General features: G+C 33.5%; 3 protein-coding genes across 4 annotated transcripts in view; 1 reads left to right on the forward strand and 2 right to left on the reverse strand.

Annotated features, from left to right (window-relative positions):
* Positions 1-1,935, reverse strand: LOC135132381 (cytochrome P450 306a1-like). The gene is made up of 6 exons (XM_064060456.1): positions 1,811-1,935; positions 1,451-1,763; positions 1,257-1,402; positions 999-1,201; positions 334-944; positions 1-286 (listed from the first exon to the last, which is right to left on the reverse strand). The coding sequence occupies exons 2-6, from the start codon at positions 1,761-1,763 to the stop codon at positions 111-113; spliced, it is 1,449 nt and encodes a 482-aa protein (XP_063916526.1). The 5' UTR covers positions 1,811-1,935; the 3' UTR covers positions 1-110.
* Positions 1,936-8,186: 6,251 nt separating this feature from the next.
* On the forward strand, positions 8,187-10,377 carry LOC135132378 (juvenile hormone esterase-like). 2 transcript variants are annotated; one of them, XM_064060453.1, is made up of 7 exons: positions 8,187-8,499; positions 8,548-8,685; positions 8,729-8,885; positions 8,934-9,310; positions 9,357-9,686; positions 9,728-9,875; positions 9,921-10,377. In XM_064060453.1, exons 1-7 carry the CDS (start codon positions 8,365-8,367, stop codon positions 10,232-10,234), a joined length of 1,599 nt encoding a protein of 532 aa, XP_063916523.1. In that variant the 5' UTR covers positions 8,187-8,364; the 3' UTR covers positions 10,235-10,377. The 2 variants fall into 2 exon arrangements, with proteins under 2 accessions (XP_063916523.1, XP_063916524.1); XM_064060454.1 differs by having other exon boundaries at positions 8,408-8,499; positions 8,739-8,885.
* An 88-nt stretch (positions 10,378-10,465) lies between these two features.
* LOC135132375 (probable chitinase 10) overlaps positions 10,466-25,821 on the reverse strand; it is a 73,537-nt gene continuing 58,181 nt past the window's right edge. Inside the window, exons 7-10 of the mRNA XM_064060450.1 lie at positions 18,154-18,815; positions 17,796-18,104; positions 10,819-11,020; positions 10,466-10,770 (exon numbers count right to left, since the gene is read on the reverse strand). Coding sequence (XP_063916520.1) covers positions 10,556-10,770; positions 10,819-11,020; positions 17,796-18,104; positions 18,154-18,815 — 1,388 coding nt within the window. The 3' untranslated portion in view covers positions 10,466-10,555. The remainder of the gene's footprint in view (positions 10,771-10,818; positions 11,021-17,795; positions 18,105-18,153; positions 18,816-25,821) is intronic.

The raw sequence follows: 25,821 nt of genomic DNA on the forward strand, positions 1-25,821 counted from the left end.
TTTTGGCACTATTGATTAGTGTCACCACTCCATTTAATAAACAAATCCACCTTGGTACACCATAAAACTATTGGTAAAATCTCTAACACACGAAAACCCTATTTGCTACCTTATATCGGTTTAAACACAATTTTTTGGGGTTTAGGAGACAGAGTAGAATTACAAATGCCAGTGAAATCTATCGGGGAAGAGTCACTAGGTGCAAGTTTAAAATTCTTCAACACAACACCAACAAACATCGACACCATCATCTGCGTCATGTCTTCAGCAATACACATTCTTTTACCTTAAACAAATTTCTACACTTCTCGTTTTACGCGTTTTTCGTCTTACCGGTCTGAAAAGGAAGGTACGATTCCGGTCTGAAAAATTTTCCGTCGTTGTTTAGAAATCTTTCAGGACGGAATTCTTCCGGTTCTTCGTAAACTTTCGGATCCATGTGAATCGCCCATAACATCGGCATTATCACTGCGTCCTTTGGAATGGCAAATCCTTCGACGCAAATATTTTCGGAAACCAACTGTGGTACTCCAATTGGTACTACAGTTCTGATTCTGGCCACTTCAGCGAGAGTCGCTTTGGTGTAGTGTAAGTCTGCAAAGTCATCCGTTTCTACCTCTAGTAGTTCTTGTCGTACTTTATTTTGTACTTCTTCGTACTGGGCCAAATATAACAAAATCCAACGAAAGCAGGTTTTGACAGTTTCAGTGATGGCAACATAAAGGTCGAATAAAAGGCAGCGTAGTTGGTCATGGTTGTAAATGTGCTCAGGGCTGCCCTTAGACATCTGAAGAAGAAATGCCTGAATGAGATTTGACGGAACTTCTATTTTGCTACTAGACGTGGATTCTTGGCATTCTTTTATAAGTTTCTTTTGAATATCACGAACGACATGAAGGGATTTTTTTAACGAAGCTAGTGATTTTTTGAACGTTGGTATGAAACTGGAAAATTCACATTTAAAATTTTCGTGTTTTGGCTCTAAACCATTCACATACCGTAGAAGTGGCATGAAGTTCAATGGACCTCCAAATGCCACGTGTTTAACTACCTCATCAAGATTCTGTGTTAAGTCGGTAACCGTCTTGTCGTCCCAGGAATATGATTTGCCCAGAAGCATCATGCCAGCGATATTATTAACACAATGGGCTATATATTTTGTAGGATCCATCGCTGCACAATGATCTTGACTTCTAATAAGCTGAACAGTGGAAGGAAATTTATCAAAGAATCGTGGTTCTGTTTAACTCACTTACTTGTACAAATTCTTCCAAATATTTTCTTATTAACGCCTCAAAAGTTTTCTTATTTGGGGAAACTTTACTAGCCCCTATTATTCTCAAAAAATGTATCAAAAACTTATGTTGATCTTTCCATACGTCGACAGGCAACATTAAAATCCCTACAATGACTGTAAAGTTTTCTATATAGTTTATCCGGAATCTAGTACCTTTCCGATTAAATACACAATCTAAAAGATAGAGCTGCGGTCTTTGAAGTGTTTCATCCTTCGCTAACACCTTTTTTAGTATTTTAGCGTCAGTTATAACGACGGCGTTAACAGAACCAAGTTTGACACTGTAAACAGGTCCATATTCTTGTCCTAGTTTTGTGAAAGTTAAGTATGGTGCTGCTGGATCCAGTTTGTGTAGGTAACCTACAATGGGCAAATTCCACGGTCCTGGAAGACATTTTTTGTCACGGAAAATCGTGAACAAAAATGTTGCTGATATAATTATGACGATAAATATCGTCACGATCATCTGAAAAGCGATTTTTGGTTTATTTATTGTATTTGGACTGTACATACTGTATTCAGTTTTAGTGTTATTTCTTCAGTGTTCTTAACGATGTCTTGTAAACACGTTGCGCTGGTAAAGGAATTTGTAATGAAGTTGTTTGTTCTCAACGAGATTATCAACAATGGAAAAAGAATAAAAAGGAGGTCGCTATTGTGACGATAAATGTAGATATAGCAAGACAAAATAAAATTAGCATGCTGATGAACAATAAGTATATATATCATGTCCCTAAAATTGCAACAAATGTTACGTTGTGTTACTGGGTCGTAAAAACCAACTGATTTATAATTAGGTCATATTTTAATTTAGTTTAGTGTGCCCCATTTTGCAAGACATTAATTTTTAAAATTTGTGTTTATCCAAAAACTGGTTTTCTGGAAATAGTGTATCATCATAAAAGTTCGTTGCACAAAAAGATAACCACTTTTAGAATTTCATAAAACGTGTTTTTGTTGTAAACACATATTTATATTTGGCGACTCCTTTTAAATTATACTCCTAGTCAAAAACAATGGTAACACGTATTGTCCTTTTCGTCCTTGTCGTCCTTTTTCGTCCTTTTCGTACTTTTTCGTCCTTTTCGCCCTTCTTCCTCCTTCTCGTCCATTTGGTCCTTTTTCGTCCATTTCGTCCTTTATCGTCCTTTTTCGTCCTTTTCGTCCTTTTCGTCTTTTCGTCCTTTTTAGTCCTTTTAGTCCTTTTTCGTCCTTTTCGTCCTTCTTCATCCTTATTGGTCCTTTTGGTCCCTCTTCGTTTATTTCGTCCTTTTTCATCCTTTTCGTCATTTTTCGTCATTTTGGTCCTTTGTCATCCTTTTGGTCCTTTTTCGTCCTTTTTCGTTCTTTTGGTTCTTTTTCGTCCTTTTCGAGCTTTTGGTCCTTTTTCGTTCTTTTCGTCCTTTTCCGTCATTTTAGTCCTTTTTCGTCCATTTGGTCCTTTTGCGTCTATTTTATCCCTTTTCATTTTTTTGGTCCTTTTTCGTCCTTTTCGTCCTTTTTCGTCCTTTTCGTCCTTTTCCGTCATTTTAGTCCTTTTTCGTCCATTTGGTCCTTTTGCGTCTATTTTATCCCTTTTCGTCCGTTTGGTCCTTTTTCGTCCTTTTCGTCCTTTTTCGTCACTTTGGTCTTTTTTCGTCCTTTTGATCCTTTTTTGTCCTTTTCGTCCTTTTTCATCCTTATTGGTCCTTTTGGTCCTCGTTCGTCCATTTCGTCCTCTTTCGTCTTTTTCGTGTCCTTTTTCGTCATTTTGGTCCGTTTTCGTCCTTCTGGTCCTTTTTCGTCCTTTTCGTCCTTATGGTTCTTTTTCGTCCGTTTCGTCCTTTTTCGTCACTTTGGTCCTTTTTCGTCCTTATGGTACTTTTTCGTCCATTTGTCTTTTCTCGTCACTTTGGTCTATTTTCGTCCTTTTGATCCTTTTTCGTCCTTTTGGTCCTTTTTCGTCCTTCTCGTCCTTTTTCGGCCTTCATGTGCTTTTCGTCCTTTTTTGTCCCTTTTAGTCCTTTTTCGTCAGTATTCGTCCTTTTCGTCCTTCTTCGTCCTTTTTTGTCCTTTTTCGTCCTTGTCGTCTTTTCGTCCTTGTTCATCCTTTTCGTCATTTTCCGTCCTTTTCCGTCTTTTTTCGTCCTTTATTGTCCGTTTCGTTCTTTTCGTTTTTTTTTCGTCCTTTTTCGTCCTTCTTTGTCCTTTCTTGTCCTTTTCGTCTTTTTCCGTCCTTTATTGTCTTCCTCATCCTTTTTCGTCCTTTCCTTCCCGTTTCGTCCTTTTTCGTCCTGTTTTCTCCTTTCTCGTCCTTTTTCATGCTTTGCGGCATTTATTGTCCTTTTCGTCCTTTTTCGTTTTTTTTCGTCCCTTTCGTCCTTTTTTCGTTCTTTTTTGTATTTTCCATAATCTTCGTCTTTTTTTTTTCATTTCTCGTCCTTTTTCGTCCTTGTCGTCCTTGTCGTCCTTTTCCGTCCTTTTTCGTCCTTCATGTCCTTTTAGTCGTTGTTCGTCCTTTTTCGTCCTTTTCCTCTTGTTTCGTCCTTTTTTCGGTCTTATTCGTCCTTTCCGTCCTTTTTCGTCCTGTTTCTTCCTTTCTCGTCCCTTTCCGTCGTTTTCCTCTCGGTTCGTCCTTTTAGTATTTAGTATTTATTTACGGAAATCTCCTTTTTACTTTACAATTCCGTCCTTTATTGTCCTGTTTCGTCCTTTTTTGTTCTTATCCTCTTATTTCGTCCTTTGTCGTCCTCCTTCGTCCATTTCGTTCTTTTTCGTCATTTTAAAAAGGCACCCAAAGAAATTCTGGAGATTTATCAGAACTAAAACGCGAACATCTTTACCTCCACAGATGAAATATAGAGAGTCCATTTTAACTAGTGAAACTGATATTAGCAATGCCTTTATGGACTACTTTTACTCGGTGTATGACGACTCCAAATTTGTAAAATCTCACTTAAAGTCGGACATTTCTGTAGATCTTAGTATTATCACTATACACGCTTGCGAAATAGATCTTGCCTTGCGAAATCTAGATGTCAGCAAAGGCTGCGGTCCTGACGGCGTACCACCTGTTTTACTCAAAAATTGTAAGGACAGTCTAGTACTACCATTGCATGTTTTATTCAATATGTCATTAAGTTCAGGCATTTTCCCGGCAGCATGGACGCATGCCTATTTAGTCCCGATTTTCAAATCTGGATCAATAACAGAAATTGTCAATTACCGCCCTATTTCGATTCTCTCTTCTGTTAGCAAGGTATTCGAGAGAGTTGTTTGTTCGAAGGTTACTCCCCTTTTGAGAAATGTTTTAGTGGAAGAACAACACGGGTTTTTTCAACGTCGATCTACAATTACTAACTTAATCGGCTATGTCAATTTTATCATCAACGCGATAGGCAAAGGATCTGAGGTACATGCGATATATACAGATTTTAGCAAAGCATTCGACAAGGTGAATCACTATATCCTTATTCAAAAGTTACAAGCTTATGATATTGCCGGAAATTTACTTGAATGGTTTAAGAGTTACTTGAGCGAAAGAACCCAGCAGGTCAAAATTGGGAGTTGTTATTCGCGCGTGCAAACAGTGCCGTCCGGAGTGCCTCAGGGCTCAGTAATTGGCCCCATCCTTTTCTCGGTCTTTATTAACGATATCGGCTACAATTTTAGATGTAACTTCCGATTGTTCGCCGATGACCTGAAAATATATAATGTTATACATTCAGATCGCGACGTCCAAGCGCTACAATCTGACATCGATGCATTACATAAATGGTGCACGCTTAATACCATGTCACTAAACTCAGACAAATGCTTTGCAATAAATTTTAGTAGGAAACTCTCTTCATCAATTCCTAAATATATGCTCAATAACATAAATTTGGCTTTGAAGCCGGTGGTTAAAGACCTAGGTATTCTACTTGATAACAAACTTTCGTTTAGATCGCACTATGACTTCATTGTTAACAAAGCAAATCGATCACTGGGTGCAGTTAAAAGACATTGCAGAGGCTTTCGGAATATCGCAACGCTCTCGACCTTATATGTGTCTAATGTAAGATCTATTCTCGAATACGGTTGCTTAATATGGTCTCCATATTATCGCACACATGAGGGGAGAATCGAATCTGTGCAAATTAAATTTATTAACTTCATAAAAAGTAGACTACCTTCATTTGTACGCCAAGATATTGCCCTATGCAGGGACTACCTCGGCTTCTCTTTGCTAAAGAGAAGGAGAGAATTTTTTGCTCTATGCTTTATGTACAAGTTATTCAACAATTTGATTGATTCACAGGACATATTAGGCAACATTCAGCTGTATGTCCCTCAATATCCTACTAGGAATATGCCTGTATTTAAGATTGCATCCGCCAAAACCAACTATGCACTTAACTGCCCGTTAAACGCAATATGCCATGCATGTAATAAGTATGGTGACAAATTAGATTTTTTTTCTGGTAAGTCATACGCTTCCTTTAAGTTCCAAGCAAGAAGACTCATAATTAATTCGAACTAGTAATTAAGTCATAAGATAAGTCATTTGTAATGGTTGTTTTATATTTGTCTTAAGTGTTTTTGTGTACCCATCTGGAGTGTTGTATACTGTTTTATATTTCTTAATATTTTTGTACGCTGGTAATATCTTATTATTTATTGTATTATTTTATTTGTACTAATGGAAAGTTCTATTCCGTAAATAAACTACTTACTTACTTACTTACTTACTTACTTACTTACTTTTAGTCCGTTTTCGTCCTTTTGGTCCCTTTTCGTTCTTTTCGTCCATTTGGTTCTTTTTCGTCCTTGTCGTCCTTTTTTGTCCCTTTTCGTCATTTTCCTCTCGGTTCGTCTTTTTTCGTCTTTATTGTCCTGTTTCGTCCTTTTTCGTTCTTATCCTTCTGTTTCGTCCTTTTTCGTCTTTTCGTCCTTTTTCGTCAGTATTCGTCCTTTTCGTCTTTCTTCGTTCTTTTTCCTCCTTTTTCATCCTTGTCGTCTTTTTTCGTCCTTCTTCATCCTTTTCGTCATTTTCCGTCCTTTTCCGTCCTTTTTCGTCCTTCATGTCCTTTTAGTCCTTTTTCGTCCTTGTTCGTCTTTTTCTTCACGTTTCGTCCTTTTTCGTTCTTCATTGTCCTTTTCATCCTTTTTTGTCCGTTTCATCCTTTTTTGTCCATTTCCGTCGTTTTTTATTATCCTGTTTCGTCCTTTTTCGTCCTTCTTCGTCCTTTTTCGTCATTTATCGTCCTTTTTCGTCCCTTTTTATTCATTTTCGTCCATTTTCGTCCTTTATTGTCCTTTTCATCCTTCGTCCTTTTAGTCTGTCGTCCTTTTCAGCCTTCGTCCTTTTGTCGTTCGTCCTTTTCGTCTTTCGTCCTTTTCGTCCTTCGTCCTTTTCGTCCTTCGTCCTTTTCGTACTTCGTCCTTTTCGTCCTTCGTCCTTTCTGCCCTTCGTCCTTTTTGTCCTTCGTCCTTTGCATCCTTCATCCTATTCGTCCTTCGTCCTTTTCGTCCTTCGTCCTTTCCTTCCTTTCACCCGGAGATCCTTTTAAATTACTTCAAAAACAAGACAAGGGATGTTCTGTGGAATTGAGTATTCTGATATTTTGGGGATTTGAGGATTCTGATGTTTTCATTATTTGAGGATTATGGTGTTCTAAAGATTTGAGGATAACGATGTTTTGAGGATTTGAGGATTACGATGTTTTGTAGATTTAAGAGTCATGAAGTTTTGAGGATTTGAGGATTATGGTGATTTGAGGATTTGAGGATTATTGCGTTCTGGGGATTCGGGGGTTACGGTGTTTTGAGGATTTGAGTATTATGAAGTTTTGAAGATTTGAGTATTATAGTGTTCTGAGAAAGTGGGGATTATGATGTTTTGCGGATTTGAGGATAACAATGTTTTCAGGATTTGAGGATTACGATGTTTTGTAGATTTAAAGATAATGAAGCTTTGAGGATTTGAGGATTATGGTGATTTAAGGTTTACGATATTTTGGGGATTTGAGGATTATTATGTTCTGAGGATTTGTGTGTTACGGTGTTTTGAGGATTTGAGGGTTATGGAGTTATAAGGTTTTGAGGATAACGATGTTTTGAGAATTTGAGGATTACGATATTTTGTGGATTTAAGAATAATGAAGTTTTGAGAATTTGAGGATTATGGTGATTTAAGGTTTACGATATTTTGATGATTTGAGGATTATTGTGTTCTGAGGATTTGTGTGTTACGGTGTTTTGAGGATTTGAGGGTTATGGAGTTATAAGGTTTTGAGGATAACGATGTTTTGAGAATTTGAGGATTACGATGTTTTGAGGATTTGAGGATTACGGTGTTTTGGGGGTTTTAGGATAATGGCGCCTGACATTGTGAGGATTTGAGGATAACGATGTTTTGAGGATTTCAGGATAATGGCGTTTGAGGTTTTGAGGATTATGGTATTTTGAATTTTTGAAGAAAATATTATTAAATCGAGACAATAAAAAACCGAATAATCTAAAGAAAAGAGAACAAAATTCCGAAACGAAAAATTGCAAACCGAAAAACTGAAAAATTGAAAATCGATAACTCAAGAATTTCAAATCGAAAAATTGCCAAACCCAAAAACTGAAAAATTGGAAAGTTGGAAAATTGTAAACTGAAAAATATAAACTTAAAAATTTGAAAATTGCATACCGAAAACTTAAAAGAAAGAAAAATTGAAGAACTGTAAAATTCAGCGGGAAACAATTTTTGTAATTTTTAAAGTACCGGGATTTGCGCTGAGATTTCTACAAACAGATTCGAAACCAGTGTCGCTAAATTTAACCGATGTTAATAAAAGTGCTTGTCATTAAAGATATATTACCAACTTATAAATCTCGACAATATCGCCAGATACACACAGCTATCGCGTTTATTACTCATTCAAGGTGAACCCGCCAAACAAAACTATCTAAAAATAATGTGGCGCATGCCATTCGAGTGGTCGCTATAAACAACCTCCGCAACATTTTATCAGTAGAACCATCAACCGGTACACTTTAATGAACCTGGTAAACTGGTAACAACTGCATTTGTCGCACAATAAAACAAACAGTGTAAAATGTCCAAACCCGAGGTAACAATAGACCAAGGAACCCTCCAAGGTTCCACCTCAACAGACCGCCATGGCGGCTCGTTCCTCAAGTTCCAAGGGATACCATACGCGAAGCCGCCCCTAGGGGAACTCAGATTCAAGGTAGGTGGGTGTTAAGGTAACCCCAGTCGGGTGACAATGTATTTCCAGGCCCCAGTCCCTCCTGAAAAATGGACAGGAGTTTTAGATGCCACCAAACAAGGAGACGTTTGCTACGCCGAAGACCCCCTCAAAAAGGAAGTTTCCGGGAGCGAAAACTGCCTAGTTTTGAACGTCTACACGAAAAAAGTAAGTACCTTTGTCGCACTTGTGCTAGTACTACCTAACTCAGCTCCCCCAAGACGGAAAAGAACTAAGTCCGGTCCTGTTTTGGATCCACGGAGGAGGATTTGTGTTCGGGTCTGGCAATGAAGACTTGTACGGTCCTGAGTTTCTTATCACTGAAGACGTGGTTCTAGTCACGATCAACTATCGACTTGGACTACTTGGTACGTCATGATGGTGTTTGGCTTTATTAAGAGTGTTGATTTTTATAGGTTTTGTAAGTTTTGACGACCCCTCTTTGGACATACCTGGGAACGCCGGCTTGAAAGACCAAGTAATGGCCTTGAAATGGGTCCAGAAGAACATTGATAAGTTTGGTGGGGATCCAAATAATGTCACAATCTTTGGTGAAAGCGCAGGTGGTGCCTCAGTCCATCTGTTGATGTTGTCTCCCATGGGAAAGGGTTTGTTTCACAAGGGTATAGCCCATAGTGGGTGCGTGCTTAACCCATGGGTCGACGGCACCAAAGGTACCGCTCTTCTGGCCAAAGCCATGGACCTCGTTGGGTCCGACGAAACAACCATTTACAACACTCTAATGCAAAAGTCGGTAGACGAAATTTACGAAATCCAGAAAGCAATAGGCGATGTACGTCGAGATCTTCACCGGATTTTCTCTTAAGTGGTTGTTCCAGGAGGGTATCCCGAGTATTCGCAGACCCTTTGGTTTGGTCGTTGAAACAAACTCGAAGGAGCCTTTTCTGGACAAAGAACCCATGGAAGTGATGCGGTCGGGTAATTTCCACCCAGTACCACTGATAATTGGGTACACGTCAAGCGAAGGGATGATTTTTGAGTTCCATAGGGACCCGAACCAAGACATGTTGCCCATAGAAGACGTGATACCTTGGTTCTACCATTGTGAAGTTGGAACCCCCAAAACGCGCACTCTTGTAGACAAAATTAAGAACTTCTACTTTGAGGGGGAAGACTATTCGGACAAGTTTCTCAGCAAAAAGTATGATGTTAGTACTGCGGTACTCGAGTGTTCAGGTTTTGGTTTTAGTTGTTTTCAGATAGTCAGTTTGTGCATGGGATTTACGTCACGGTGAGGAGTCATTTGGCGGTATTGAGTACCCCGATTTACTTGTATCAGATGTCGGTGGAGACCAGTCTCAATTTTTTGAAGAAGTACCTGAAGATTGAAGCTCCTGGTAAGGTGGAGGTGTGTCTAATGGGTACTACCTTTGGTTTTGTAGGGGCGTGCCACTGCGACGACGTCGGATACTTGTTTAAGACTTTCGCCACTCCTGAGATACAACCAGGTACTACCGAAGATGTGTCAATTCGCAGATTTGTCAAACTATGGACCAATTTTGCAAAATTTGGAAATCCGACTCCCGAAAAAAACGACGGTTTGTTGAAAGTGGAGTGGAAACCGGTAACGGGAGACAATTTTGACTTTCTCGACATAGGTCAAGAGTTGTCTTTTAACTCCAGCTGCATCCCCGAAAGGGTACTTTTCTGGGAGAAAATTTACTCTGAAAGTCCAGCCGGACAAGCGTCCAAATAAAACACAACTTTCTTTGTTTGTGTATATTTACAGTTACTTATTTTACACGCTAACCTACGAAATATACAAATGTATACCATATAAAAATATTCGTCCTACTCTACATGCATAATTTATAAATATATAAAATAGAGTTAAATAATGATAAAACGATTTAAAAATGATCCCATTAAAGTGCATAAAACTGTCTTTTCTTATGGCAGTTCCACAATCAAAGAATCCTTTCAGTCGATGGCAGTAACATCACTTAATTAAAATCAAACGTTAATTTCAAAACTTAAACAACCTAACTCTCCAAATTATTTACAAAATTTAGTTACATTATCGTCTAGTGGGGGGCGCCGCTGTGTGCTGCATGCAACCCTCCACGTTCTCGGGCCAATCACATACGTTTTGATCGGGGTTGAAGACGAGGTTGGACGGACAGGGCATGTGGTGCTTTCGCTCCCCTTCGCACATGTAGTACATCCTGCAGTCGGCCTTGTCGGGGTGGTAGCTGATGTGGCCTTCCTCCTCGTCGCAGGTCACCTCGTTGGCTGCAAGTGGTGGAGTTAGGGTTTGAAAGGAAGGGGTGGTGGACTTACGGTCTTTTGTTGTGTACTGGCCGGAAGAAATTGACGTTTCGTAGGGGCCGTCAAATTCGAGTTTGACTTTGTAGCCGTCGATTTCTTGCCGCATGGCGTTGATGAGGGGGTACTTGCCGCTGCCGCAGGAGCCGCGGAAGTCGTCCATGTCGACCGACCAGATCATGATGCCGCCGAAGCCCTCTTCTTTGAGCCACGCCATCTGCAAATATACAATAGTATCAAAAATGTTTTCAAAATTTTTCATTTTTTGTTTCTTTAATTCTTAGATTTTGTAATTTTTCGATTTAAAATTCCAATTTTTAAGTTTTCGGTTTTTCGATTCTCAAATTTTTCATTTTTTCAAATTTTCGATTTGCAGTTTTTCGTTTTAATGCCTAAGATATTTAGGAGATTTTAAAACTTTTTCATTTATTTGACTTCTCAATTTTTCAATTCCTCAAATTTTCATCTTATTTTTCGATTTACATTTTTTCGAGTTTTTCATTTTTCAATTTTTCGATTCTTTAGTTTTTCCTTTTTTCAAATTTTTAGGTTCCGATTTTTCGTTTCGGTTTTTTATTTTCTTTATTTTTTCAGTTAATATATTTTTCAATATTTAGATTTTATATATTTTTTTCAATTCTAATTTTTTCAGTTTTTTTCTTCAGTTTTTCAATTTGTGATTTTTTCTTCACATTTTAAATTTTGTAATTTTTCGATTTGCAATTTTTCGTTTCGGCTTTTTATTTTTTTTTTATTTATTCTGGTTTTTAGTTCTTCAGTGATCTGATTTTATAAGTTCTCTTTGTTTAATAAGAATTTTTTCAATATTTGGATTCCTCAGTTTTTCTATATTCAATTTTTCAAATTTTACGTTTCTAAATTAATTTTTCCTTTCTTTAGTTCTAAATCGTTCATGATTTTTTTTAATTATATTTTTTTCCATTTAGATTTGCAATGTTTCTAGTTTTCATTTTAAATATGTAATAATAATAATAATTCTTATTTTTTAAAACTTTTTAATAATTCGCTTTTAATTGTGTCAATTCCTGAAATTTTCGTTTCTCAAATTTTCGTTTCGGTTTTTTATTTCCTTTAGTTTTGTAATTTTTCGATTTGCAATTTTTCGTTTCGGCTTTTTACTTTTTTTTATTTATTCTGGTTTACAGTTCTTCAGTGATCTGATTTTATAAGTTCTCTTTGTTTAATAAGAAATTTTTCAATATTTGGATTCTTCGGTTTTTCTATATTCAATTTTTCAAATTTTACATTTCTAAATTAATTTTTCCTTTCTTCAGTTCCAAATCGTTCATGATTTTTTTTAATTAAATTTTTTTCCATTTAGATTTGCAATGTTACTAGTTTTCATTTTAAATATGTAATAATAATCATTCTTATTTTTTTTTTAATTTTTTAATAGTTCGCTTTTCATTGTGTCAATTCCTGAAATTTTCGTTTCTTCAAATTTTCGTTTCGGTTTTTTATTTCCTTTAGTTTTGTAATTTTTCGATTTTCAATGTTCCGATTTTATAATTTTTTGTGTTAGCAATTTCAATTTTTTAAGTTTTCATGTTTTTTTGTTTCTTTCAATTTTACGCCATGCAACTCTATAAAGTTTTCATTTTAATATTTTCCAGTTTTTCAACTTTTGGAGCTTTTAATTTTTAAATTTTGCAATTTTTAGATTTGTAATTTCACGAGTTTTTAATTTTTAATTTTTCAGTTATTCGATTTTTCAATTTTTCGATTTACAATTTTTCGTTTCGGTTTTCTATTTTCCTTACTTTTTCAATTTTTCTTTCTTTTCAATGTGAAATTTTTCAATTTTTGGGTTGTCCAATTTTCGATTTGTAATTTTTATATATTTAATTATTCGTTGTTTCAATTTTAGATTTTTCAGTTTCATGATTTTTCAGTTTTTCGCTTTTTAAATTTTTGATTTGCATTTTTTTTTTTCATTTTAAATATGTTACAAAGATAATAATATTGAAAATAATACAACTTTCAATGGCTCTATTTTATATATTTCCCGAGATCTTCGCTTCTTCAAAATTTCGATTTGTGATTTTTCAATTTTTTTGTTTCTTCAATTCTTAAATTTTGTAAATTTTCGATTTGCAATTTTTCCTTTCAGTTTTTCATTTTCTTTATTTATTCAATTTTTCAGTTTTCAATGTTCTGATGTATAATTTCTCTTTTTTCAAAGTTAAATTTTTGAACTTTTGGATTTTTCAGTTTTTCTGTTTTCAATTTTTCAACTTTCAGATTTTAAAATTTTTTCTTTTTTCAATTCCAGATTAGACGGATTCATGATTTTTCAATTTTTGGTTTTTTTCAATTTTACATTTGCAAATTTTCTAATTTTCATTTTAAATATGTAATAATAATAATTCTTAAAATATCTCTCTAAAATTTTAAAATCCTAATACTGGAGTATTAGGATTTTAAAATTTTTGATTTGATTTTTAATATACTAATACTGGAAGTATTAGGATTTAAATATTTTGTTATTTTTCAGTTTTAAGATTTTAAAACTTTCATTTATTCGACTTTTCCTTTTTGCGATTTCTAAAATTTTTGTTTTTTTTTTCAATTTTAATTCTTTTTCAATTTTTAGATTTTGCTATTTTTCGACTTAAAATTTTTCGATTCTTTAATTTTTTATTTCTTCAAATTTTCCTTTTGCAATTTCTCGTTTAGGTGTTTTATTTTATCTATTTTTTCAATTTTACGTTATTTCAAATTTACGATTTTTCCTTTGTTTTGCGAATGTGAAATTTTTCAATTTTTGGATTTAACAATTTTAGATTTTTAATTTCTCGTTTTTTTAATTTTACATTTTTCTGTTTCTGATTTTTCAATTTGTCGATTCTTCAGTTTTTCATTTCTTCAAATTTTCGGTTTTTCATTTGTTTAATTTTATAATATATTTTTTCAGTTTAAATTTTTTCAATGTGAAAATTTTGCAATTATTCGATTTAAATTTTCTTGACATTTTCAATTTTTCGATTCTTTAATTTTGGTTTCTTCAAATTTTCGCTTTCCAATTTCTCGTTTCGGTTTTTTATTTTCTTTATTTTTGCAATTTTAGGGTATTTCAATGTTCTGATTTTTAATTTTTCCTTTTTTTCGATGTGAAATCTTTCAATTTTTGTTTTTTTTCATAAATTTAGTCAATTTTTTGTTTTCTGATATTGTATTTTTATTTATTTATTATTATCTCAGTTTTTCGATTTTTCAATTTTTCGATTCTTCAGTTTTTCATTTCTTCAAATTTTCGGTTTGCAATTGTTCGTTTCGGATTTTCATTTGCTTTATTTTTGATGTTTTTTGATATTTTTTTCTCTGAATACTTTTGTTTATGTTATTTGTTTCCACTAAAAACTAATTATCTGTTGGAATAAAGCTCTATTTATTTATTATTTATTATTTATTTATTTTTAAAATGTTTCGATTTTTCAACGTTCCGATTTTATAATTTTTTATTTTTTCAATTTTATTTTTTCTTTAATTTGTAGATTTTGCAATTTTTCGATTTAATTTTTCTTTAGTTTTTCAATTTTTCGATTCTTAAATTTTCGTTTTCCAATTTCTCGTTTCGGTTTTTTATTTTTTTATTTTTCAGTTTTACGGTATTTCAATGTTCTGATTTTATAATTTTTCCTTTTTTTCGATGTGAAATCTTTCAATTTTTGAATTTTTTGTTAAAATTAATCAATTTTTTGTTTTTTAATATTGTATTTTTATTTATTATTAACTTCGTTTTTCGATTTTTCAATTTTTCGATTCTTCAATTATTTATTTCTTCAAATTTTCGGTTTTCAATTGTTCGTTTCGAATTTTCATTTGTTTTAAATATTTTTAAAAACTTTCGATTTTTCAATGTTCGGTTTTTATAATTTTTTGGTTTTTCAAGTTTATTTTTTCTACATTTTGAAGATTTAGCAATTTTTCGATTTAAATTTTCTTGAGTTCTTCAATTTTTCGATTCTTTAGTTTACGTTTCTTCAATTTTCTTTTTCCAATTTCTCGTTTCGGTTTTTATTTTCTTTGTTTTTTTAGTTTTACGATATTTCAATTTCGTGATTTCGTGATTTCGTAATTTTTCCTTTTTTTCGATGTGAAATCTTTCAATTTTTGGATTTTTTCTTAAAATTTCTTAAAATTTTCAGTTTTTTGTTTTCTAATATTGTATATTTATTTATTTATTGTTATCTCAGTTTTTCGATTTTTCAATTTTTCGATTCTTCAGTTTTTCATTTCTTCAAATTTTCGGTTTGCAATTGTTCGTTTCGGATTTTCATTTGCTTTATTTTTAAAATGTTTCGATTTTTCAATGTTCCGATTTTATAATTTTTTGTTTTTTCAATCTTATTTTTTCTTTAATTTGTAGATTTTGCAATTTTTTGATTCTTTAATTTTCGTTTTCCAATTTCTCGTTTCGGTTTTTTATTTTCTTTATTTTCAGTTTTACGGTATTTCAATGTCCTATTTTTATAATTTTTCTTTTTTCCGTTTTCAATTTTTCGATTTTTCAATTTCAGATTTTTACTTTTAAATTTTCTACTTTTTTGAAAAAAATCAGTTTTCCGATTTTTCAATTTTCGAGTCATCAATTTATCATTTCCTCAAATTTTCTGTTTCTAATCTTTCATCTCGGTTTTTCATTTGCTTTATTTCTAAAATATTTCGATTTTTCAATCTTCCGATTTTACAATTTTTGTATTTTTCAATTTTATTTTTTCTTTACATTGTAGATTTTGCAATTTTTTGATGTTACTTTTCTTGAGCTTTTCAATTTTTTTATTCTTCTTTCGAAAATCAAATTTTCGTTTACCAATTCCTGGTTTCGGTTTCTTAATTTTTTTTTTAATTTTTGCAAGTTTACGGTATTTCAATGTCCTGATTTTTACAATTTTTCCCTTTTTTCGATGTGAAATCTTTCAACTTTTGGATTTTTTGTTAAAATTAGTCAATTTTTTGTTTTCTAATGTTGTATTTTTATTTATGTATTATTATCTTAGTTTTTCGATTTTTCAGTTTTTCGATGCTTCAGTTATTTATTTCTTCAAATTTTCGGTTTGCAGTTTGTTTCGATTTTTCATTTGCTTAATTTTTGAAATCTTTCGATTTATCAATGTTCCGATTTTATAATTTTTTTGTTTTTTCAATTTCATTTTTTCTTTAATTTGTAGATTTTCCGATTCTTTAATTTTCGTTTTCCAATTTCTCGTTTCGGTTTTTTATTTTCTTTATTTTTTCAATTTTACGTTATTTCAATGCCCTGATTTTATAATTTTTCCCTTTTTTCAATGTAAAATTTTTATTTTTTAGATTTTAAATTTTAAAACTTTTTCATTTATTCGACTTTTCAATTTTTCGATTCCTCAAGTTTTCATTTCTTCAAATTTTTGGTTTACAATTTTTAGTTTCGGTCTTTCAGTTGCTTCATTTTTGCAATTTTTCGATTTTTCATATGATTTTATAATTTTTGTTTCTTCAATTTTAGTTTTTTCTTCAATTTAAAATTTCTCGAGTTTTAAATTTTTCAATTTTTTCGATTGTTCAAGTTTTCATTACTTCAAATTTTCGTTTTGCAATTTCTCGTTTCAATATTGTATTTTCTTAATTTTTTTCAATTTTATAATATTTCAATGTCCTGATTTTATAATTTTTCTTTTTTTCAATGTGAATGTGAAATTTTTGGATTTTTCAAGTTTTCGAAAAATTTTTCGGTTTTCACTTTTTCGAATTTTCAATTTTACAATTTTCAGTTTCTGATTTTTCAATTTTTCGATTCTTCAGTTTTTCATTTCAAGGTTTCGTTTCTTCAAATTTTTATTTTGCAATTTCTTGTTTCGGTTTTTTTATTTTTTTTATTTTCTCAATTTTTTCGGTATTTCAATATCCTGATTTTATCATTTTTCCCTTTTTTCAATGTGAAATTTTTCAATTTTTTCATTTCTTCAAATTTTCGGTTTGTAAATTTTTGTTTAGCTTTTTAATTTGCTTTATTTTCAAAAAATTTCGATTTTTTAATTTTCGGATTTAAATTTTCTTGAGTTTTTCAATTTTTCGATTCTTAATTTTTCGTTTCTTAAATTTTTGATTTTACAATTTTTATTTTTGAGTTTTTTATTTTTCAATTTTTCGATTCTTTAATTTTCCATTCCTTAAAATTTTGAAAGTAAAAAATCTAAAAATGAAAAATTAGAAACTTGAAAACCGAAAAATTGCAAAACAAAAATTTGAAAAATCTAAAAATTAAAAAAATAAAGAAACTAAAACACCCAAACGAAAAATTGCAATTTTGTTTCGGTGTTTTATTCCATTAATTTTTTCAATTGTTTGGTTTTTCAAAGTCCTGATTTTAAATTTTCCTTTTTTTTTCAGTATTAACATTTAAAATTTTTGTTTTCAGTTTTCCGATTTATTAGTTTTACTTTTTTTCAATTTACTCAAAAATTAAAAAACCACCACCTGTTGAATTAAGTTGGTACCAAATAAAACTTCTCTAGGGCTTATTTTTACACTAACAGGTTGGTAGTACAAGAAACTTCAAATTTGAAATTTCATCAAAAAAAATGTCAAAGTAAAATACATGACAACAACGCCTTTTGAATAAAAACTAAATTCACCCTAACCTCAATTCTTCTCCCTAGATAATGTCGTCGGTTGAGTGGTCTTTTAATTTTTAAACAGACAATAGAGTTTTTAATTTTTCGTTTTTTCAATTTTTGATTTCCAAGTTTTGAATTCAATTCGTTTTCTATTGTTTCAATTTGTCGTTTCTTTATTTAAAAAAAGAAAAACTGCGAAATCAAAAAATTGTAAAATCGAAGAAAAATGAAAAACGAAAAACTGTGATATCAAAAGATTTCTGATTTTGCGAATTTTATTTTTTCATAAGTTAAAATAAAGTTATCTATGTAATGTTGAAGTAAATTTTGAGATCACGTCATCAATTTCAACATTAAATTGCAAAAAGTACCCACCTTAGTTTTCAAACTGCGCTCATCGTCAAAGCCCACCCACTGGTTCTCCCTATAGGCAAAAGGCACCTGCTGCTCATTATCCCACACTAGAGTCGTGTTGTCTTCGTGCAAGAAGTCACAGATCTCGTAGAAGCTCATAAACCCGGCCTCCGACGTGTACCTTCCAGGGGTACCACCTCCACTGGCCGGAGCCCCGATATCGAACTGCGTAGTATTCACCAATTCGAAGCTTCGTCCATACGTAGGCATACCAATCATCAGTTTCTCCTTAGGCGCTCCTTGCTTGACCCACTCCCTCGCCGAGTAATCCTACCCCAGTACCGTCATCACAAAAATCCAAAAGTCGTACCGTACTTACCACCGTCAGTTTCTTCTGGTAGCTGGTGGCGCTCTCAAGCGGGAACAGCGGCGAGTTGTGCCCCACCGTCCTCTCCCACTGTCCGTGGAAGTCGTAGGTCATCACGTTGATAAAGTCGAGGTACTTGGCGATCTCGGGCACGTCGTACCCGGCAGCTATGGCTTCGAAGCTCGCCGGTACCGCCGCTGTGAGCAGCAATCTAGGCTGGCCGCTGGTTTTGGCCTCGCCTTCGAAGGCCACTCGCAGTTCTTTGAGTAGGTTAACGTAGGCGGCTCTGTCGTCGGCGCCACGAGGGTACTCCCAGTCCACGTCCAGCCCGTTGAATTGGTACTCCCTCAGGAAGTCAATCGCGTCGTAGACGAACTGGTTCATGCGGAACACGTTACTGGTGAGCTCTTTGAAAGGGGTGGACCCGAAGGCCCAGCCTCCTATGGCTAGGAGTACTTTAAGGTCGGGGTTTTTTTCCCGTAGAGCCACCACGCGGTCGTACATATCCGGGTCTTTGTCGCTGGTTTCCGCCAGTTTGTGGTCTTTGAGGGTGGCGAAGGCGTAGATGATGTGAGTGCACAGGTTGGCGTTGATGTCTTCAGGGGTGAATTTCCCGGCACCCGGGCGCTTGGCCGACCACGACGTCACGTAGCAGAAGATTTGGGGCGGGCGAACTAAGACAAGAAAAATTTATAGTTTAGTTTAGTTTAATAAATAGTTTAATAGTTTATTAACGGAAAAGAAACTCCTTTTACATAAAACAAGAAAGCAATTCATTAAATAACTTATAACTAAAAATTTAAGATGTACATGAAATAAAACTAAAACTAAAACTGGATATAACATTCTTTGATGTAGATATTAGCACACCACAAAACCTAATGTCGATAATAAAATAATTTGATTCTTAAAACCGATTTAGAAGACCTAAATAAATAATTTTTTGCGGTTGATGTAACCATTATTAGCATCAGTAATACTTCTTAATAATAATAATAATAATCTATATTCACGGGCAAGTAAGTATCCCATTTACAATAATAATGATACAGATTACATTTACAGTAACTTTAAGAACACAGTAAATGATGGACACGATTTTTAAAAACAGCATAAGATTGACAATTAAAAAAATCCAATGAATCAGAGAACTCATTGCAAGTACGGAGTGCTGTGTTCAATGGAGAATTTAAAGTATAGTTTCTCCTACAGCTTTCTATACTAAACAATGAACTTCTCCTCACAGCAAACTGCGGAACATAAAAAAATAGGGAATGCAGAATTTCGTTACAGTCCAAAAGATTGTTCATGACTCTAAAAACAAAGCAAAGTTGAAAGTATTTTCGTCTAGTACGTAATGTTGTCATTCCAAGATAGCTCAAACTTAAATTGTAATTGAAGTCTATTTGTAAATTGTTAGGCAATTTATGCTTAACACAATTAAGAAATTTTCGTTGTATCGCCTCTAATCTGTCGATATGGATTTTATATTGAGGTGACCAAAGTATACATCCATACTCCGTTACCGATCTAACTAGTGTAACATACAAAGTTTTTATTGTTTGTAAATTTTTGAATTCACTACCGTATCTTGTTACACACCCTAAGATTTTATTAGCTCTACACACAATTTTTTCGTAATGTGGTATAAATGTCAACTTCGAGTCCAGAGTGATACCTAAGTCTCTAACTTCAAAAACAAAGTTAAGTATTTGGCCATTTAAAATGTATTTAACCTTGCATGATACAATCTTCCTACTATAGTTTATTGCGTGACATTTATCTTCATTTAGAAACATATTGTTAGAAACACACCACTCTTCCAGATGACCAAGATCTCGTTGTAGAGTTGTAACGTCATTTCTAGAATTTATAATTCTAAAAATTTTTAAATCATCAGCGAATAGACGATAAGGACTTTCAAATTTGTATCCTATGTCATTAACAAATATCAAAAATAATAGGGGCCCCAGAATTGACCCTTGGGGAACTCCCGAGGTTGCATTCACCATATGTGACAGACAATTGGCTATCTTAACCTGTTGCGATCTATTGGAAATATACGAGATAAACCATGTAAGTAGGGACCCTGATACACCATACTCTTCCAATTTATGAATAAGGATGGAATGGTTCACTTTATCAAATGCTTTAGAAAAGTCCATATATATTGAGTGAACCTCGGAACCTCTACCTAACGCTGTTAAAATGAGGTTGACGTAGCTGAATAAGTTAGTAACTGTTGAACGTTGTTTATAAAAACCATGCTGTTCAGGAATAATTAAAGAATTAAAGATAGGTGTTAGTTTTGTGATCAAGCAAGATTCAAATATTTTACTTACAGCAGATAGAATAGTTATTGGACGATAATTGTCAACTTTGCTGGTAGCACCTGATTTGAAAATAGGTATGATAAAAGTGTGCTTCCATTTACTAGGAAAAATACCCTGATTTAAAGATTTGCTAAACAGTAACTGTAATGGCCAAGCTATAATTGATTGAGTCTTTTTGTAGAATAATGGAGGTATTCCGTCCGGACCAGGCCCCTTGTTTGTATTAAGAGCACTTAAACAACGATCAACATCTTCCACACTGATGTCAATAAAATTTGTATTAATTTTAATTTCAGAATGAAAGTTTGAATTGGGACAACTAGCTTTATTATATATGAGTGAGAAATGAACAGCAAAAGCATCAACAACCTGTTGTAAATCTGACAAAAGTGTATCATTATAAGTCATAGGAAGTGTAATGGATGCCTTAGAAGATTTATTTCGAATAAATTGCCAAAAATTTTTTGGATTAATTAATAGGTCACGTTCAATATGACATAGGTACCTATCATACGCCTCAGAAATTTTGTATTTACACTGTTTGCGTAAATTAGAGAATTCTAAGTAATCTTCGATACTTCGCGTGTTTTTATACCGCTTATGAGCAATCTTTTTATGTCTTAATAGCTCTATTAGTTCGCTGTTAAACCAGGATGGGAAGGTTGAGGAACGTTTACATCTAAGTGGAACATACATATCAATGGCGACATACATAAGTTCATAAAATTTACAAATTGATTCATCAAGCAATTGGCAGTTGAAAAGATCTGCCCAGTTGATATTTTTGAAATATTCAACAATACTATCATATCTGGCATTTTTAAAATCATAATACCACACTTTATCATTAAAGATGGCGCTATTATCTAAGATGCTGATATTAACACTAAAAGTGGGATGGCATATATCAAGTTTAGTTAAATTTTCACAGCATTTAACTTCAACATTGTCACAATTAACAAAACAAAGATCTAAAATATGATTATGTAAATTCCTAATATTATTTAATTGGTCAAAACAAAGACTGAAATAGCTGTCACAAAGATATATCTCACTTTGGAGAGTTAACCTATGCGGAATCAGACCAGGTGAGTTTTCAGATGTTATCCAGCTAATATTTGGTAGATTAAAATCACCGAGCACCACGATGTCACAATCTTTGTGCTTCTCACATATAATAATAATAATAATAATAATATAATAATAATAATTTATTTCCAACAGGCAAATTACACCCAATTACTGGAAACAATAAAATACTTAGTTCTAACAAAGAATGTAGGCATAAACTTAAAATTAAACTTATTTAACCAGAAAAAAATATATTAAAGTGAAAAAGAAACAAGGGAAGGTAAAAAAGAAAAAGTTATTTCTCAAAAACCGTAATAACAATTTCCGAAATTCTGTAAATGGAGTCAAAATGAATATCACATACACTGTTTAAGCTATTAAATAAATCCATCATCAGCGCTATCGGTGACTTAACTAAAACATTAGTTCTTTTAGGTGCAGAATAAAAAGTACGTGAGTTCCTTGCGCACATGCGAGGCACTAAAAAACTAAGTTTATTTAAAAGATAAATGCAGTCTATTCGGTAGTTGACAAGATTGTAAAGGAAGCGAATAACACTTATAGCACGTCTGGTATTTAAGGTTGTTAAGTTAAATCTTGCCAAAAGAAGCGAATGATCAAGACCAATAGGGGGATAAACACCATCAACAACATAAGAAATGAATTTAAGGAATTTCCTTTGCAACGATTCAATGTGATCTTTATGAATATTGTATATAGGGTACCATATCAATGCACAGTATTCCAGCCTGGATCTAATCAATGATGCATAAAGGAGTAGCAGAACAGATGCATCGGTGAAATCTTTGCAATTCCTATAAATGAAACCATAAGTTTTGTAAGCCATGCCCAAAGTATCAGAAATGTGATCAGTGAAATAGAATTTTTGATCAAATAGAACACCGAGGTCCTTGATTGAATCAACACGATTTATAACCTCTCCATTTAACGAATAATCATGTAGTAATAATTTAGATTTTCTCGAGAAAGTCATTACATTGCATTTGGATACGTTAAGGGTTAAGCGATTTTGTGCACACCAGTTTGAGATGATGTCAAGATTTTTTTGCAAAGTGAGAGCGTCACCAGGAGCACGTATTTCAAGGTAAAGTTTCATATCATCGGCGAATAACAATTTACCACAAGAGATATCATCAACTATATCATTGATGAATATGAGAAATAAAAGCTTGAGGAGTAAAAGTTACAGTATCTGACAAATTGTACTCTGTTGAGTAAATAAGATTCGAGCAGTGATAATAAGGACTGAGTGAAGCCGTACGACTGTAATTTGTTAAGAAGAATGTAATAGTCAATTTGATCAAAAGCTTTTTGAAAGTCTGTATAGACAACGTCTACTTGACCTTGTTTATCAATGACTTCGGATACAAATTGGCTAAAACAGGCGAGATTTGTAACAGTAGATCGTTTGTCGACAAAACCGTGTTGTTCAGTTGCTAGCAAACTTTTTATTTGAAAATAGATGTGTTTATAAATTACTGACTCGAATATTTTAGAAAAATTGCAAAGCAAAACTATTGCTCTGTAATTAGGAATTAATGTTGGATCGCCCTTCTTAAAAACAGGGGTGACACTGGCTTTTTTCCATATTTCAGGAAACTGTGAATTTCTTATAATTAGATTGAACAGGACATGTAACGGTTTGACCAAAACACAAGCGCAGTCTTTTAAAATAAAACTTGGAATTTCGTCTATGCCGGCTGTAAGTGAATTCTTAGATCGCTTTAAGGCTTCTAGAATTTCATCCTCTGAGATAGATGTAACAGATATGGGAGTACTAGAGAAACATTTTGTTACAGCGCACTGCTGGCTAAAATCGGAAGCAATATATACGGAATTGAAGAAATCATTGAACGCGTTTATAATAGCGGAATGACTGGACAGCTCACTATCGTTGTAGTACATTACCCCTGGAATTCTTGTGTGACCCTTTTTCTTACGAATATATTCCCAGAGCTTCTTCGGATCGGTTGAGAGCGAATGTTGAATATTACTAATTAATGTTGGTATGCAGATGTGATGAGTGTCTTACAGAGTGATCTGTAGTATCTGAATTTGATCAAATAATGTTCAGTTTTGAAACGTTTATATTTTTTATGAAAAGAATATTTCAACTTTAGCGAGTCAATTATCTCACGATCAAACCATGGAGGGTATTTGCGACAATTGTTGGAATTAATTCTATATTTGGGAACAGACTTGGTAAAAATTTTGTTCAAAGCGTTGTAGAAAGAAGAACAAGCAGCGTTTACATCCTTAATGTCATACAAGAAAGACCAATCTGCAGATAAAAGGTCTTGATACAATAACAAAAAATTAGCTTTCATAAAGTTAAATTGTTCTGAATCGGTGTTCGTGCTGAAATTAACAAATGGCTTTTTTATTACCTCAAAGCTTAAATCTAAACTTGGATGGTAGTCATCTTCAATGACAAGAGCGTGCTCCGATCGGGTCACATTACAATTAAGATTAGCGAAAACTAAATCTAAGGTACAATTGAATTTGTTTGGCACGTTATTAAATTGGGTAAAGTTATAAAAGTGACTAAAATTATTTAAGTGTGTACTTATACTATCGTTGGACTTTTGGCAAAAATTTGGCGCATTAAAATCACCCAATACTATAACTCTGTCGTTGTGAGTTTCCTCAATATTACTAAGTATGTCAAGAAATAATTGGTAATCATTAACGGACACAGATGGGGTTATGTAAAGAACAAAAACAAATAAACAAGTACTAGTATCAAAAGAGATCTTCACGCCAACAATATCGATAAATGGTAGAGTATTAGTAATGGGGGAGAGGTCCAATTGAGAACACATATATTTACTTTCCGCAGCGAAAAGAACTCCACCGCCCCTTGAAACATGCGTCAACTGTTGATTCCTATCTTTTCTAAAGACAACAAAGTTATCAGGAAAAAGTTCACTATTCTGAATTTCGTCGCTTAACCAGGTTTCACTTAAAGCTATAAAATTATAATTGCACATATATATATATTGTTATAAAAATAGTTAACTTTTGAGCGCAAACCTCGGACATTTTGGTAAAAACAATTGAGAGGAGTAGTGTAACTGGGTGGCGCTTTCAGTTTAAACGTATAATTTTAGGAGTGCCATTGTAATATCGAATTTTTAGATTAGATTCGCCTCTAGCAATACGGCCGTTCATCTCTGTTTTAAGTTGATTATATAATTCTAATTGCTTAGGTGTCCTATCAAAAGAAATATTGACGTTTTTGAACCGCAGATCGTTTTTGAGATTTTTAGAACTCCGGACTACACTGAAAACGTCAGATTCGTTCTTAAAAAACACCTTAATGGGTCGATTGCGAGATTCATTAAATCTACCCATTCTGCGTACACTGAAATTTTCGAAATCGACATTGGGGTTGGTGATGTTCAAAACATTTTTAACTAGAAGATTATCATTTTCCTTTCTTATCTCATCAGAAGATTTATTGGACTGCTCAGGTAAATTAAATATAACAATATTTTTGGCACGTTTCTGGCGTTCCAATACTTCTTGGACAACTTCTTCCAGTACAGGTGTGGACTGACGTTGTTGTGATGACTCGGTGAGTTTGACGTTAATGTCATCAAGTTGGGACTGAAACTCAGTTTTAAGTTGGTTAATTGAAGATGACAACTCATGCTGAAGAGATGTAATAAGTGTTCTGAGATCTTTAAGGCAGGACATATTGTTATTGCACTGATTGCATACAATCTTTATGGATCTGGACTTAGATCTCGTCATTGTTGCTTCCTTTTCAGAGATACCAATGCATGACAGATGAACCGTACCTTGACAACCATCACATTGTGTCTTGCCAGCGTTTGTTGCACATATTGTGCCGCAATTTACACAAAGGGTCATTCTACCAGTATTTTTAATTACTAATTAAATAGGGAAATAAACGGGGATACAAATTTTCGCACCTAGGGGCCCGTCAAGGTGGCTAACAAAGACAACACAAGAAGGCCACGGAAAGGTGTCTGAGAGGAATTCACAGAGGTTAATATCCATAAACTGAAAAACTAATTGATTGCTCGACCTTATGTGGGTGAGAAAAACTCTGGTGATAAGTAATTTCGCGGCGGTAAAAAGTGTTAATTAATCCAGTGAGACAGAATAAGGAGAGATGAAATTTATACCATCAATAAAGGACACTGAAGTCTTCCATTTGGTACCAAATACACTTGCAATAGTGGAAAAAAAAACGCACTATTTTCACTAAAATATGAGAGCACACACG

This window comes from Zophobas morio, unplaced genomic scaffold (genome assembly GCF_036711695.1).
Source record: "Zophobas morio isolate AGI-343-1 ecotype UQ-CSIRO unplaced genomic scaffold, CSIRO_AGI_Zmor_V1 ptg000021l, whole genome shotgun sequence".
In the NCBI taxonomy this organism is placed as follows: domain Eukaryota; kingdom Metazoa; phylum Arthropoda; class Insecta; order Coleoptera; family Tenebrionidae; genus Zophobas; species Zophobas morio.

Bases quoted from the DNA above. Each gene is read 5' to 3' on its own strand.
- LOC135132381 (XM_064060456.1), bottom strand. From the start codon at position 1,763: ATGATCGTGACGATATTTATCGTCATAATTATATCAGCAACATTTTTG. The intron at 945-998 runs GTATGTGAATGG...TGAATTTTCCAG, and splicing joins AACTTCATGCCACTTCTACG to TTTCATACCAACGTTCAAAA. The intron at 287-333 runs GTAAGACGAAAA...AATTTGTTTAAG, and splicing joins GTACCTTCCTTTTCAGACCG to GTAAAAGAATGTGTATTGCT.
- LOC135132378 (XM_064060453.1), top strand. From the start codon at position 8,365: ATGTCCAAACCCGAGGTAACAATAGACCAAGGAACCCTCCAAGGTTCC. The intron at 8,886-8,933 runs GTACGTCATGAT...TGATTTTTATAG, and splicing joins CTATCGACTTGGACTACTTG to GTTTTGTAAGTTTTGACGAC. The intron at 9,687-9,727 runs GTTAGTACTGCG...TTTTGGTTTTAG, and splicing joins TTCTCAGCAAAAAGTATGAT to TTGTTTTCAGATAGTCAGTT.